The sequence below is a fragment of the Musa acuminata genome, chromosome BXJ1-8 (assembly GCF_036884655.1).
Source record: "Musa acuminata AAA Group cultivar baxijiao chromosome BXJ1-8, Cavendish_Baxijiao_AAA, whole genome shotgun sequence".
In the NCBI taxonomy this organism is placed as follows: domain Eukaryota; kingdom Viridiplantae; phylum Streptophyta; class Magnoliopsida; order Zingiberales; family Musaceae; genus Musa; species Musa acuminata.
This window is the reverse complement of record NC_088334.1, coordinates 11,414,638-11,431,276: the sequence shown is the minus strand read 5'-3', so window position 1 is coordinate 11,431,276 and position 16,639 is coordinate 11,414,638. Positions and strand designations below refer to the sequence as shown.

Here is a 16,639-nt window from a genome sequence, read left to right as displayed (position 1 = left end):
TAGGTTCAATGAATGTGTTAGGCAAAATTTAGATTTAGATTTAAACTTGAAAGACCAACCTAGAATCAGGCACATGAGGTAGGCAACATGAGACTGATTTTCTGAGATTGTGCAACTTAGCAATTAGATAGATGAATACCGACATAATCCACAACTGCTCATTTCAAAGTGACAATATAGTCATTTCTTACAATCTAAATCAATATATGAGTTAAATAAATCATACAGATCATATTGTTCACATCAGTGCAAAGTTTAATTTTAGATTGGTTTTATCCTTTTAATTAGTTGTATTGTCCTTTCATAGTGTAATTGTTCCCTGAAGTCAATTTCATAGTTTGCTTCAACCTGAACACTTGATGCGTCAAGCATAATCACATAGGAAAATAATATTACTAGGAACAAATTTGATATAGCACAAATCAGACCTCTGAAAGTAAAATTAAATTTTATTACTATTAATGCTTTCTGCGGTGAGGAATGCACTCTTGACAACCATAGGAAATGATGATGAATAGCCGATATTTGAGATGATCTACTGTCATTAAAATCACAAGATTACAGCTTCCAGGTGCAGAAAGTAAACCAATGCAGTTTAATTTTAGATTGGTTTGGAGAAAGTAAACCACTGCATCAAGCTTTAACACCTTATATATGCCAACCAACATATAAGAACCACAAGCCCATATTGTGGAACATATGGAAAATGACTTGTCACACACTATGCAATTAACCACACAGGTACTAATTTCGCACTGGTACAGAATTCCCTGCATCCCAATTGGGCTGGTGGGGATTAAACACGAACATGTTTCTTGACCCTAATAACCAGGTGGGCGCTTGTTACATTATCCAATACAATTTGGATAACCCATTCTTATGGGTGTGCTGATGACAAAAGCTCTGAGTTCAATTTATTAACAATCTGTTGCTAAGGGATTTTTAAAAAAAGAAAGCTATGAAGCTTGGGCCATTCAAGACTTCTTGACTACTTGTGAAACCCCAGGTTTAGTACCACGTTGGATGTGGTAGGCAAATTAACTTGGAATAGAGAGCCAGGGTGGATGAACAACTATTGACTTTGGCCAAGGTATTCTTGACTCATCAAGTTCTAACCAGTTATCTTATCCTATCAAACTGGATCAAGACACTTCTGGTGAAAAGTGGTTAAATAGGTGTAATCAGATTGCTAAATTCCTGTGTTGACATCTCTTGACAATTGGCATACTGTAAATAATATAGATCATTTCAAGAAAGTCCAAAGTGTAATGCTTAATATAGGTAGACTTCTGGTAGGTTTTTTGCCACTTTTGGGATATATCATTTTTGAAGTTCATGGTCTAAATTTAGTAGTTCTCGAAGACACTTTTATAATTTAATGTGTTTAATCTATGTAACAATCCTCATGGTACATAATTTGCAAATTACAATAGAAAGATGGACAACATAGGTGCAATGTCGTGTTTTATGCCAATTCAACATGCATAGCATGACAGAATATCAACCATGCAAAGTTCTCTGATAGAATTCAGTACCTAGGGAATTCTCCCTCCATTATGTCCTTCGTCACAACCTCAAGCATGTCTTGGAAACAACGGATAACATTCTTGAAGTCTCCTGCATTATTATCCATCTATATGAAAGAAATAATTATAAGCAAGGCAACCTTGAAAATGGTTCCGCTAAAGTGCTAAATACAATTGAAGAGAGAAGAAAATAAGCATCAGTACCAGGTATTTAATCAACTTGACAAATAGATCATACAGATCTGGAAGAGCTTTCATTTGCAATTCACTTATGAGTGTCTTCCCTGATATATGTGAATCGATCATGTCAAATATATTCGTAATGACCCTATAATAACCAAAAACAAAGACATGTGAATTTAGTAACAAACAGTAAAATGTTAAACTGATTCCAAGCATGGCACTGCCAAACATTATATTATGCATGAAATGTAAATATAACAAAGGATGATTGCTTACTCCACCTCAGGAACACCTTTAACTATGTTTCTAATAATAATTTTGCATGACAAATAACATTCATGAACAGCACATTGCATATAATCATCTGTTTGGAGCCTTTTTCGAAGTTCATGATCATTTCCCTTGCTATCTTTGGCCATGTGCACAGCCACTGGAATCTTGAAAACAAAAAAAGCCCACATGATTACATATTAAAAAAATGTTGATCATTCAGTGAGCTTAACATTTACCTTGCCAGCAAGCAAGAAAGGAGGCCATTGGGGTAGGTCAAGTTCCCGATCTGCCCAGTATGGAACAAGCAACAAATCCATCTCCCTGTAGACCATCCCAGATGGAAATTTCAGTAGATCTAAATAAAAAATATTTTGTAAATACTAAACACATTGAGGCCTGTGTTAAATCATTTAGACACATGTAATCGATAGTAATCCAGGTGTTTTCCATGTACAAAATAATCAACGGGAGAAGAAAATTTAACTTATACTACTGGATTGATGATAAATCACTTTTACCTTGAAGTCTTGAACATAATTAATTTCTGGAATAAGAAAATTGTCAAGTGAGGTTGAGCATTTTGACTTTTCATTATTCATTGTAATGTTTATTTACCAGATAGTTTCTCACCAATGATTATTTTTTCCAAAAGGCAACAGCAAAATTATTTATAATAAAGAAATCTGAAATGTTGAGTCTTCATCACCAATGAAAGAACAAAAAATCCACAAAAAAGGAACAATCTAAGACTTAAAAGGTGGTCCAAATTAATCCTCACATATACAGCAGAAGGTCGAAAGATTGAAAATTTAAAGGCTGGACATTTAACAATTTTAGTAGGCAATAGCAAAACAATTTTAAAAATAAAAGATACCTTTGATCAAAAGCCATGATGGAAACCAATCAGTCCAGTCAAAGATTGATCGAAATTAAGAACAAGAAATGCAAGTTTGACTGGACTGGTCCACATCGACCTACAATATCAATCTGAGCATGAATCAGGATGTGAACCACCCCTTTTCGAGTGGTCCACTGCAATATACATTTTATTTTAGAACCGTGCTTTGAGTTTCACATGTGTCTGCTAGTTTGCCACATGTTGCAAATGCGTGATACGGGAATCACGGGCTCGTCCGCCTGCTGCTGACGGATCGGTACCCATCCTCCTTATTCCTTTCTTCCTTCTTTTTCTCTGGTGCAGCCTCCCCTCCCAAAGCAAAATGGCACTGCAGTACATGTCCACATACCATGTATCTGTACACTAGTTCAACATAAGATAAGAAAGGTTTTTGTGTTCCTATACTTATTTGTCCCCTACTTTGTTTCATTCGTACCAGTTATGCTTTACAGAGCATCAACCAGGTTAGCAGGGAGAGTTTTTGCATTCATTGCTGTGACAAAATGGCCTGACATGTGGAGTTAGATTTTCAATTTATCAATCATCGTTAGATGGTCATTTTAATACAAGTTTCTTTAAAAGAACTTGTAACTGAAGAAGGTTGGAATTTAGCAATATGAAAAGTACTGAATTTAGTTAATTATTTTACTATGTTTCAGATATTTATGTATATTTTACCAAGCAGTCTTGTCTATTCAATGCTATTATGCATTTTGGGCACAGTGGAGACCGATATCAAAAGGACCTCCATTCAGGAGATGCTATGTTGCAAATGTAGTGATCATTTTAAATACAAGAACTTAATAAATATAGATGGAAATTAGCACCAGTAGACCAACTTTTTTAGATCCAAGCATGACCTACAAGACAGATACAAAAGAAAAAAGTATGGTCTGACTATTGCAAAGCCTTGGAATTTGGATTGACAAAACATAGGAGAATTTGTAATGAAATAGAAAAAGGTCTCTTCCTAATAGCCTACTCAAAAAATATTGGTGCCCTCCAGTTCGACATATCATCTTTCTACACCTATCAGAAAATTATGGGCATTCAGAATCTCAAATATTGGACAGTCCTAATCCATCCCTCTAAAATCGGATTAAGCATAGGTTTTGCTAGAACTAAACCAGACTGACTAGTCCTTTGTTTTCAAAACATACCAGACATATTACCCTCTAACTCCGATCATAAAACGATGGTCCTTTTTTCCATCTTGTTCTCTCCCATCAGCCGTCATTTTTTTCTTTGTTTCATCCACTCTCCTGTTGAGTACAATTAACCAGACTGACTAGTCCTTTGTTTTCAAAACATACCAGACATATTACCCTCTAACTCCGATCATAAAACGATGGTCCTTTTTTCCATCTTGTTCTCTCCCATCAGCCATCATTTTTTTCTTTGTTTCATCCACTCTCCTGTTGAGTACAATTAACCATGATTTAACATGCCACATGTAACGGGCATGATGATACTAACTACTAAGTCAACAAAGCACATGATATGACACATGCTAACCATGCCTTACGGTGTTGTTCCTGTTGCTCATGTGCATTGTCACTGAAAAAAGCCCATAACTCAGAGACACTACCAATACTAGCGCTAGTACATGTCAGTCCTAGTACCTTTCCAGTACACTACATGCCAGCTTGCACAATCTGACATGGCAATCCTTGTAATCTACTACAATCTCTCTCTATCTCTATCTATCTATTAATCACTGTTTCCAACATGTCCACTAGCCTTACTAGCTCCGTTATTCCAAACTCTCCTGATCAATATTTGATCCCTCTCTCTCTCTTTTGGCATATATCATGCACCTGAAAGCTAAGGGACAGTGATCAGATAGGCTAACTTTTCCAAGATTTACAATGTTGCAGGATGATCACGCATGGAGCCAAATTTTCAAGCAAATGGCCATGTGCAGCGTGTACATCAAAAGCATGGTTTATGCCTAGCTTAAAAAAATACCTAAGCATCAAGTCATGCTGCAGGAACTTCACCACAAGGTGTGAATTTAAATGATCCACACTAAAGTCTGTCAGAAAAAAAAGAATACTTAGGGACCTATAATTGTCAGAGTGTCAATGCTACCTATTGCTTATAAGATCCTCTTTCCGGAAGCTTGTGATAATTGTGTTCCATATTTGAGCAAATCTAGCTCGCATCTGTTTATCAGCATACGGTTGTTTCTCTTTAGCAATGTTAGGCATCTGAAACAAGCAAATATTATAGAGTTACAAGTGATCAGGAATATGATAAACATTAAGAACAAGGGCTCTGGGGAAAAAAGGCTTCCAAAAATTGATGAAACCTGACCAAACCGACGGGATAAAGAAGCCTTTAGCCCCTTTTTTTTGTTCTCAGAATTGTTAACTGGAATAAGACGGGCATTAAATTGGTCAGGAAGTGAGTCAAATCTGGATCTTAGCAACTCCAACGATCGAATCTGTAATGGGGCCCAAAACAAACAAAAGTTAATTACACAAAAAATTAATAAAGACTAAAAGAATAAGCCACAGATGAACAATGTCATCCTTTGGGAGGAACAAAACCCAATTTGTACAGAGTGAACTGAGATACTCAAATAAATCAGATGGATTCATGTAACAAAGAATTTAAGATTGAAACAATCATAAGCAAAACAAAGAAAAGATTCCTTTAGTATTTAATTGACATAATTGTTGGGCATATGCCATAATGAAAAAGCTATAGCATAGTTTTTGAGAATCATGTTACATCTCTATCCCACACACCATCATTCATGTAAAAGTACATAAGATGATAACTTTATCCTAATCTAGTGATGCCAACACATATACCGGTTTCTGATGAATCCCTAATATCACAATGAACGTTATCCTAAACAGTACTGCAACCAAATGAATTACTTTAAACTAGATGGTAGTAGATTAGTGGCAAGTGGTCACATTAGTGTGTCAACTAACACAACTACTGATATGTTTATTTTGTTGCTATGCCCCTTCTAGCATGCATTGGCATGTGGCCAAATAAGAGCCCAATATGCCATTATTCTACATGCTCAGATGATGGTGTGCAAGTATTGGAAAAGCAGAACAGAGAAAACAAATCGAAACCAGCAAGTTCTTGGGACATCTAAACACATTTTATATTAAAGAGACATGATAGCTAAAAAATTGATCCATATATATAGAATTACAGTGTCTCAAACAACTTGTATCATAATTAAAGTGTGTATGCCTTTTTTGAGATAGACTATTAAGATTAATTTGCTGGGGAATTTGGAAACTACGGGACCTTAGATCAAATATAGAGGGAGAGAAACTAAGGAGATCCTTAAATCTAAAACTTTGGTATTCTGCCTGTATCACAGTGATCATTCTTCGAAGCTTGCTCTGCTCCTTCAACCACTTCCTTAACCATGATGTTTCTTTTTCCTTTTTGTCTCTCCACTTAGTCCTTTTAAAAAGATGAGTTAGCAGGCTTTCAACCATTGCCCAAAAAAGAAAAAAGGTTTCCTGTGTCAGGCCCGCGCTGGTTAAAGACAGGCACATCACTGCACCTTGCACATCACAGTTTCCCCACACCTGCAAACATAATATGGATAACTTCATACAGAAATTTGGTAAATTTCTAACATGACTTCTGGAGAGGGACCTAATCATGCAGAACTTCTTATGTTGTACGTGTGGAGTCCTCTAACTAGTCAAAGCTTAACTCATTTTCCCTATTAGCATTTAAAAATTTTTACGAGCTTCAGTTTTAATAAACCATGGATATGTTTTCTACTATAATAATAAAACCGCAAGTCCCAACTATTAAGGATTAGCCATATGGATCTTTTGCCGCCAGTGGGATCTATAAAAAGTCATGTGTTTAGTTAAGTTTATGATACTTAAATCTTTATTTATAATTTCTATTAAAGTCTATTTAGGTCTTCCTCTACCTCTTCACGTACCACTAATATTAATCATTTCATCTCTTCTAACTACCACATCCGGAAGTCTCCTAAGCATATGTCCATGTCATCTTAAACAACTCTCTCTCATCGTGTCCTCTATCGAAGCGATACCTAGCTATTCATAAATAAAAATATTTTTTATTTTATCTTTCCTAGTAACTCCACACATCCATCTTAGTATCTTCGTCTCAGCAACAAACTTTTTGTATATGTTGTTTTTCAACTGTCTAATACTCAAATTCATAAAGCATTGCTGATCTCACAACTATCTTATCAAATTTTCCTTGAGTCATAAAAGTATCCGATGATTACACAAGACTCGTGATGCCCCTCATCATTTTAACCATCATGTTTTTCCTCTATAAATAATATATTCATTGATTTCTACATTTTATTGAATAATTGATCTAAGATACCTAAAGCTTTTACTTAACAGAACTTGTCCATTCAACTTAACTATATTCCCTTGCCTATTCCTGGTATTATTTTACATCTCATATATTCAGTTTTAGTCCTACTTAATCTAAATCTTTTAGTTTCGAAGGATTACCTCATAGCTCAAGTTTATATTTAATTTCACTTAGGCTCTCATCAACTAAGACAATATTATTAACAAATAACATGCACTAGAGAGGTCTATCATATAAATGACTAGTAAATTCATTCATCATCAATGTAAAAAGATAGGGACTTAAAATAGATTCTTGATATAATCCTATACTAATAGGAAACTTACTAGGCATACTCCTTATAGTTCTAACTTCTAAGTTCTAACACTAATAGCTACATTATTATACATATCCTTAATAATATCAATATAATTAGTAGATATATCTTTTTTTTTCTAAAACTCATCATAATAAATCTCTAGGAACTCTATCATAGGATTTTTCTAAGTCAATAAAAACCATACACAAGTCTTTTTTTTTCTATATATTAATATACTAATTGTCTTAATAAGAGCTTCTATAGTTGATTTTCCAAGCATAAAATCAAATTGATTTACAAAGAAATTTGTTTCAAGCTTTATCCTACTCTTGATAACTCTTTACCAAAGTTTCATAGTATGGCTCATGATTTTAATTCTTCTACAATTTAAACAATTTTATGTCAACTTTTTTCTTGTAAATTAGCACTAAAAAACACTTTCTCCGTTCATTAAGCATCTTTTAATTTTATAATTTTATTAAATAAGCTAATTAACTAAGCTACTCCCTTATCCCCTAAACTTTTTTAAACCTCAATTGGGATACCATTAGGTCCCACACTCTTATCTATTTTAATCTTTTTTAAGATGTCTTTTACCTCAGTAGCTCTAATTTCACAAACAAATCTATGATTATTAAATCTACTACTATTATTTATCATTAAAACCAAGAATTATAATACCGAATGATATCGCTCGTATCGGGTGGTACCGTTGACCTAGGTCCGATACAGTGTTGTATCGGGTGGTAACGGTCGATTTCGACTATCGTTGCCCGCCACTGGGCGGTATCAGTCTAGCTACGACGAGGGAAGAAGAAGCGTCGAGGGAGAAGAGGGAGAAGGCACTCGAAGAAGAGGGTGAAGAAGGGGGAGAATCGGGAGAACCTCGACGCTTCCCGATCCGGTGCTACCCTCCCTTGACGATCCCGATCCAGGAGGTAACAAAGAGGTAACGACTCGACTTCTTCTTCGTCGCGGTCTTCGCCTAAGGCCGAAGATGCCTGTGGCCTTCGGCATGTTCTTCGCCGAAGGCTGGAGACATCTACAGCCTTCGACGTCTTCACCAAATACCACAAATGAGGAGAAGACCTCCTCGCCTGATGCAAAGAGGAGAAGAAAAGGAGGCAACATCGCCGAGGCAACAGACGTCTCCTTTTCTTTTTTTTATATTATTTTTATATTTTTATATTATATATGTATATATATATATATATATATATATATATATATATATATATATATATACGTACCAGCGATTTAAAAAGGCGCTCGGGCGCTCGCCTAGGCGCTCGGTCGAGGCAAGGCGAGGCCCGAGCGCCTCGCTAATCTTCCAGGCGGCGCACTTCAAAGAGGCGTCGCCTGGGCGCTCGCCCGAGCCCAAGCACTGGGCGCTTCGAGCGAGCGCCTGGGTTAACCAAGGCGACCGAACCAGACCCAAGCACTGGGCGCTTCGGGTGAGGTCCTGGTTCGGTCTCCGGTGGTTAGTTGGTTCAATCGAACCAACTAAAACCGATATCAGTAACAACCCAACCCTAACCCTCGCTGTCGCTGCCGCTCCCGATCCCGCTGCTCGCCGCTGTTGCAACTCGCAAACGCTGCCGTTGTCGTTGCTCGCAAATGCTGCCGCTGTCGCCGCTCGCGCCTCCCGCTGCTTGTCGCTCGTGCTCCCGCTCCCGCTCCTGCTCCCGCTGCCGTTGCCGTTGCCGCTGCCTCCTTACACTCCGTTGCTGCTACTGATTTCTCTTTTCTTAGTCAGCAGGCTCAACACCCCCTTACACTTCCTTCTCCTTCTGTTAACATTATACAGTATACTGTTAATAATATACTGTATACTGTTAATATTATTAGGTTTATTTGAAATTATTAATTTTTAATACTGTTAATAGATTAATAATATATTATTTTAATTTTAATACTGTTAATTTTTATTTATTTGAAATTATTGCTAGGTTTCAAGATAAATGGCAAGTGGACAGAACAACTCAATAGAGTCTCCAATAGCATCAAAAAAAGATTCAATGAAAATAATTTCTGTGAAAATGACGATAATATTAATTATGATGAATGACTTTGATATAAAATTTTATTGTTTTGAATTTTAAAACTTTTTGTTAATGTGACATTGTGATTTTGTATCTTAGATTTTCTTAATTTAATAGCATATTTTAATTTAAATTTTTAAATAATTATATTTATTAATTATATTATATATTTTTATATTTTAGCGCCTCACTTTGCTCGGGCGAGCGCCTAGCGTCTCGGGCGTTTTTGGGCCTTGGCGCCTAGCGCTATTTAAATCACTGATACGTACCGAGCAGCACACTACAATACACACACACACACACACACGTACCGAGCGATACACCCTAGCATACCGCTCGGTGTGCTTGTACCGTATCGTATCAAGCGAAGCTCGAAACGCCGATACGATACGAACTTATGAACCTTAATTAAAACTAAGTCCTATGTGGAATATTCATTAAATAATTTATAAAAATAATTTCTCCATCTTTTCTTAATTTTGCTATCACTAATAAGTGTTCTTTGATCTTCGTCTTTAATGCATCTAATATTACCTAAATCATTACACTTTCTTTCCCTAGTTTTAGCAATTTGATATATATCTTTTTCACCATCTTTAATAGATTCGTTTCCTGATATTTTAAAAAGTATATCAATTATTTGTTAGAGAGGGATCAATATCGATGTGATAGATTATAAAATATCAAGCCTTCAATTGGTAGACTCATGTTATGCTTGGGAAAATGAACTAAGATTACAGTTAAGTTAGATGAATAAATTTTTAGTATTAAAAGTTTTAGGTATTGTGAATTAATTATTTAACAAGATGAAAGGATTGTAAAAAATATTATTGAAAAAGAGTAAAAATTGGATGAATAAAATGGAAAGGATCACCAAAAATTTTGTAATCACTAGATTTCTTTTGAATTAAAAGGTAGATCTTGCAAGCCTTTTGTCAAGCTAATAATACTATATGGATCTAAATACTAGGTGGTTAAAAAATAAAATATATAAAAATATATGTTTCACTCATTTGTGAATGTTGAGATGGATGCGTGTAGTTAATAGGAATAAGTATAACTTTAATAGAGGATAAAATGAGGAATAATTGATTCATATGTCTGAATGTATGCTAAGGAGTCTTGTAAATGCTGCAATTAGAAGCAGTGAGACAATAAGTGTTTTTAGTATATGAAGAGCTAATGAGAGACCTTATAAGAAATTAAGGATATAATGAAAAAATCTAAATAAAAATTTAAATACCTTTTATTGACTCTAAATAGTTGCAGTGAGACAATTTCACCAAGGATATTGCTTTATACATATTATTGACTCTAAATAGTTGGGGCATTATAACATGATGTTATTGTTGATGCTTGGAGAAATGGAATTATATCATAATTCACATTTCATAAACCCTCCCAATATAGTATATATAGAACATATGGTAAAATAAAAGGGCATACCGGCTCCCGCCAATGAAGGGTCTATGGAGGTACAATGCTTCGATGTATGCAACCTTACCTCTCTAAGTATAATAAGGTTGTTTCCGTGACTCGAACTCTAGTCTCTTAGGTCACAAAGTAGTTATATCATATATTATATATACAAAATAATGAAAAGAAAATTCTTGCATTATCCTCTAGACATAAAAAATGAAATAGTTTATCTTAGTTCATTAACAAAAAGCATATTAAATTTCAATGATTTATGTGCTAGTTCTTTTAAACCCATAGGCATATACCAACCTGTCAAGTCTGTATCTTGCTACAAGGCTAAAGCTATGTGGCACTAGATTAATTTTGATTCAAAATATCAAAATAAATGAAAATTTGGATCATGAATCTTTGAAAATCTCACATTAACAACCAAGCATAGCAATCACACCTTTGTCTTCTAATCTTGTTGTACCGATTTAATTATCATAATCATAAAGGGTAAAATACGAAATTCGACCCAAATGAAGCAACTGGCTAAAAATAAAGAACAAACATATGCACAGAATATCAAGAGAGATGCTTCACCAACCTCGCCAAGACGACGACAAGCACCATAAATCCCACCAACTAACGTGGAGAAGATTGCATACCAAATCTGAGTATCCATGAAATAAACCTAGCAAAACATGTAAGATCAATAACAATTACAAGCCAAATGGTTATCATAACAATAAAGAAATGGTGTCTTTCATACAATGGTAAAGAAAAAACATACAAGAATAATTGGAGCCCAAAGAGCAATTACAACACCAATATTGTTCTTTGCTGCAAAAGAAAAGGGCACAAACACAAATCATTTAGTCGAACCAGAGCACATATTCAATTCAGTTTGTGCTGTTACCTTGAGGAAAGAACTCATGCCACTGGAAAGTTCTTATTGGAATTCTCATGATATCTTTTGTCGGGCTAACAAGAGGCTTAATCTGTATATAAAAACAAAAAGAAATCCCTAAATAGTCTTACACCTTCAAAATGCAGAAACTCTAGAAGTACCACCAATCTCTAAATATCATCTAACTTGGAACATAACAAGCAAAAGTAACCATTTTTTAAATTTGCATTAGAGTTTCAAATCAAGCAGATGTGCTTACAATCTTTCTTAATGTATCATTCAGCAAACAATAAAAACATTAAAGTCTATCCCAAAGATTGTGGACCTCCTTTCCCCATCTCAAGAAGATTGACTTGGTTTCAAAATTTTGTTTGTCACACGTAGTAATAATTTAAAGTTTTGTTCATCAAAAGGATGTTCCCATTCTGTCTTCCAAAACATCCAACTTTTGCATAGCCAGTTTCTGTTAATCACTGTCAATATTAATTCTTATGCTGCACTTCTCTCCTCTAAAGTCAGTGTCTTCTCCAAAATCTTTCCATATTTATACTTACAATTCTGTTGACTTTCTCCTTTTTCTAATCTTGAACTGCTTACTTGTCATTCTATGGCACGTTGATTTGCAGCCATGAATTTTAGAAATTTTTTACTCAACACTACTCCCTCTCTTACATTCTCATTTTTAATTTTTTATAAGTCAGCTAAAAGAAGCATCTTAGTGCAACAGGCTCCGCCAATAGAAGGTCTAGGGAAGGTTAATGTACATAGACAAATCACCTAAATAGGAGACTCCTTCTACGACTTGAATCATAGTACTAGTAGCCAAGGTTGTCGAGGATAAAGCTTAGCTTGGTACCAAGTTTCACCTTCTTTTAACTACTTGATAATATATAGTTTAGAACATCATATTTTGGCACATCCCAACCTTCATCGCAGTTCAGAGCTAACCTATAAATTCTTCTCTCCTATAATCATCTCCAATTCATAGCTAACCTATTCATTTTTTCCCTTTTCCTCTTTTCATTATAGAAGAATAACATAACAACCTTTTTGACTTAACAAGTTAACATCCACTAGCATCTCAAGTTATAGAAGAATAACATAACAACCTTTTTGACTTAACAAGTTAACATCCACTAGCATCTCAAGATTTGTATCAAACAGCTAACCTACTCATCTTCCAGAACCACAATTAAATTAAATTTTCATTTCCCTTTTATCTTTTAAGTTTACAAAATTTTCCTCATAATTTCATTCTAATGAGAACTCAGGTTTTTCTTATATAATCTGGGCCCTTGTGCACGAACTAAAACGAAGCACTTATTAATTTGCTAAATTAATGCATTAAATCTTGCTTGTCAAACTCTCAAAAAGTCAACAAAGGAAAGGGACCAAGAAAACGATGAAGTTTTCCTCCTTCAGAACAGCATTGACTTGTTAATTTGCTAAATTAATGCATTCATTCTTGCTTGCCAAACTCTCAAAAAGTCAACAAAGGAAAGAGACCAAGAAAGCTATGAAGTTTTCCTCCAGAACAGTATCCATCCAGTGCATTAAATTTAATAAAATACACTGTAAAAGCCTGTCTACAAATGCAAGCATTTATGAAGCAAGGGCGCTTCTAAATGGTCGATGTGCCTATAACTATATGTCATATCCATCAACATGAATTAAATTCTTTAAAACACACTAACTAGAGATATTTATGTTAAATATTCCATACACACAAGATAGGTATATTGTTTAAAGCTTATCAGCATATCCAATAGGAACAACTTTAGCAAAAAGCACAAATAGTAGGACTTTTACTGTTTTACATACAACATACATGAATATTTTCTATGTGCATAGTATTTTTGTAAATGATTTGCTATTTATATGAATGTTGCTATGGTCATTATAGGTTATGGAAACAAGGACAATTGGTTTAATAAATTGAATGAAAAATACATGGATACATAAAAGTAAAACAAAACACAGAAACCACGGATTTAAATTGTTGTCTTAAGACCAATGTTATTTCAGTTTGTTTATGTTTTTCTAAATAGTGTGCCATATCATTTTGAATCCATGTCCCACACTTATGTCCATGTTTATACAACTTACCTCATATCATACAAAGGATGTGCAAACTCTGGCAAGCTATAGAATTACATGCTATTACAGTATAAACTCTGGCAATAGTTTCTGATCTGGAATTTCAAAAGTAATACAAATAAAAAGTGACAGACCATCAAAAAATAATAACAATGCAAAATTGTACCTCAATATAGTAACTAAACACCAGCTTTGTTAGTATGAGCAACACCCAGAATAATGTATACCTGGCAATGACACAAGTAAATGCTTCTCAATATAAACATGTCTAACCATTCATTGTTTGTGCACCTTAAGATGGACAATGGTTGATCAAGATTTATCCAGTCTTACATAAAAAGTGAGAAAGGTCCTTCATGCATTCCCCTCCCAACAAAGAGACGAGGCTGCCATTTTGAATGAGAGGCACATAAGGGAAAAGAAGAATATAAGAAAAGGTACAAAATCTTCTGATATCTCAAAGATTATAGTGACAAGTCAAAACATCTCATACCAAGTACCAACAATCAAAGTAATAACTAGCTCAAGTACCTGAGACCACCACATCATCAGCATGATAATTTTGTAATTGGAACTTTCAAGATACCGTCTCAGTGATGGAAACAGAAACAACAAAGCTGTAAGCATATTTGGTGACAAGTATATGACAACTGCCAAAAAGTATATTGATGGCTGACTTTGTCCATGACCAACCCAACCTTTCATAATCCTTCCAAGTCCAGAAGGACTTTCTAATGTGTAGGCATATGTCACCGGCAATATTATCACCCATGAAACAGCTGAAATTACCTTTAAGATATATCTCAGCTTAACTGGTAATGACATACTTTTTCTTGCCTTCCAACTAAGCATAACATCCAGGATAGCTGCAAAATAAATTACAGTATGTTACAAACAGGAAACCGTTTCTCGGAGATCAATTTAGCACAACATTCCTGAAGAAAAAGTTTACTGAAAGAACCGACAATCTCAGAATATATAAAATATGAAAAATATGAAAATGCAAAAAATAAAGAATTTAAGAATATTTTAAAGAACTTCTCTGCCAATTATACAAGCTGGATAGTATAATTAAAAAACAGCAAGTAACCTAAAGAGTCCAAGAGAAAGTAAATATAAAAACTAATAACAACAAAGAAAGTCTAGAGAAAATTTCAAAGGGGACAATTTAAACTAAATACTTAGCACTTATATGAGTCCTATTTGCCAGTATATTCCATTTAAAGGCCATATTGAAAATTATAATTTATGCTAACCATTTCCCATGACTCAACATATTTGAGTTTCTTGATTAAAATATCTACTTACTGGAACATTTGCCCAAGATTTGATAATCCAAGTCAAGTGCTGATCATCCCAGTCATATAGACATGAACAGAAATATTATGGCAATCCAGTTAAACTAACCAGAAACACAAAAGAAGATGAGAAAGAAATCAGGGAAATAACTAGTTTTCACTATATCTTCTACACATATAGAATTTGTTTATTGAAATAATACCAAAAAAGATATTCTAAAAAATGAATACCCTCCACAGTTATAATATCCTAACAAGAACAACCAAACTTGGATGTGTTGCATCAACATGTAGATCAAATCTTTTGGCTGAAACACCAAACCATCCTATACAATCTCAGCTTAAAATCATATACCTTCATGCTGAATCCCATACTACCAAATCACATGCAGCAAAAAATCTAATTTAAGAAAATGTATATCAATGATTGAAAATAGATTGAAACACAACCCTAACCATGGTATCTCAATTCTCATCAAGGCACCCTTACCAAACCTATTAAATCAATTACAAATTACCACACTTCAAAAATATGCATGATATGGATGTTCAGTATTACAAAGTAGACTGACATGCAGCCCAGACCACAGTTTTAAATCTCAGTCAAGTAGTACCAATATCAGCTCTTTGTTGCAGCAGAAGAGTTTAGATATCAACATGCACCATATCTAAAAACCAATTGAAATGACTTATATCAATACCGAACTGGTCAGATAAATTTTATATTGCATTTTCGCCTTAATTATGTCCTTTAATATACTTTTAAGCAGGGTTCGCCATTTCGGGTACCGGACCAATCTCGAAGATTTGTCGGGTCAGTACATATCGGTCTATACAGGTGTACTGACACATAGTATACTTGAGCGTGCCAACGGAGACTCGAGCAATCCACGTCTCGGTTGCTAGTCGGACCAGCCCATGCCATCCATACCATACCAACTCGAATGGTACAGCAAACATTGCTTTTAAGTTTTAAGTAAGGTCATTAATCTCGGTTATCAGACTCATATCAATCCTGGCTTGGACTAGTACAGACCGAAACCATACCAATGTACCATGTGTTGATACTTCGGTACATACTGAGTATTGACCTTAAACAAGACTGAAAAATAAAAAGGTTATTATTTGGTACTATACCCGCATATTACCTAGTTTACCCTAGTCCGTATGCCAATTAGACTGTTGGGTAGATAAATATTGGTGGTACCGAACTAATATTGCAACCTTTATTATGAATGATATACCACAAAATTATACAACATCCAAAAGTATGAAAAAAGATCGTCGTAAAGTCCAGGAGCTTGCCGGGAGTCAGCCGGAATATTGCCGAGAGTTCGTCGGATGTTCGCCAGAAGTACGCCGG

General features: G+C 34.8%; 1 protein-coding gene across 5 annotated transcripts in view; it reads right to left on the bottom strand.

The window, feature by feature from the left end:
• LOC135583435 (callose synthase 3-like) overlaps window positions 1-16,639 on the bottom strand; it is a 72,352-nt gene that overhangs the window by 32,146 nt on the left and 23,567 nt on the right. For all 5 annotated transcript variants that reach the window (XM_009414795.3, XM_065079044.1, XM_065079045.1 and 2 more), the window contains 12 exons: window positions 14,510-14,844; window positions 14,312-14,364; window positions 14,145-14,205; window positions 11,891-11,972; window positions 11,765-11,814; window positions 11,579-11,665; window positions 5,192-5,326; window positions 4,972-5,090; window positions 2,219-2,303; window positions 1,986-2,146; window positions 1,731-1,854; window positions 1,536-1,633 (listed from right to left, as the gene is read on the bottom strand). In XM_009414795.3, coding sequence (XP_009413070.2) covers window positions 1,536-1,633; window positions 1,731-1,854; window positions 1,986-2,146; window positions 2,219-2,303; window positions 4,972-5,090; window positions 5,192-5,326; window positions 11,579-11,665; window positions 11,765-11,814; window positions 11,891-11,972; window positions 14,145-14,205; window positions 14,312-14,364; window positions 14,510-14,844 — 1,390 coding nt within the window. The remainder of the gene's footprint in view (window positions 1-1,535; window positions 1,634-1,730; window positions 1,855-1,985; window positions 2,147-2,218; window positions 2,304-4,971; window positions 5,091-5,191; window positions 5,327-11,578; window positions 11,666-11,764; window positions 11,815-11,890; window positions 11,973-14,144; window positions 14,206-14,311; window positions 14,365-14,509; window positions 14,845-16,639) is intronic.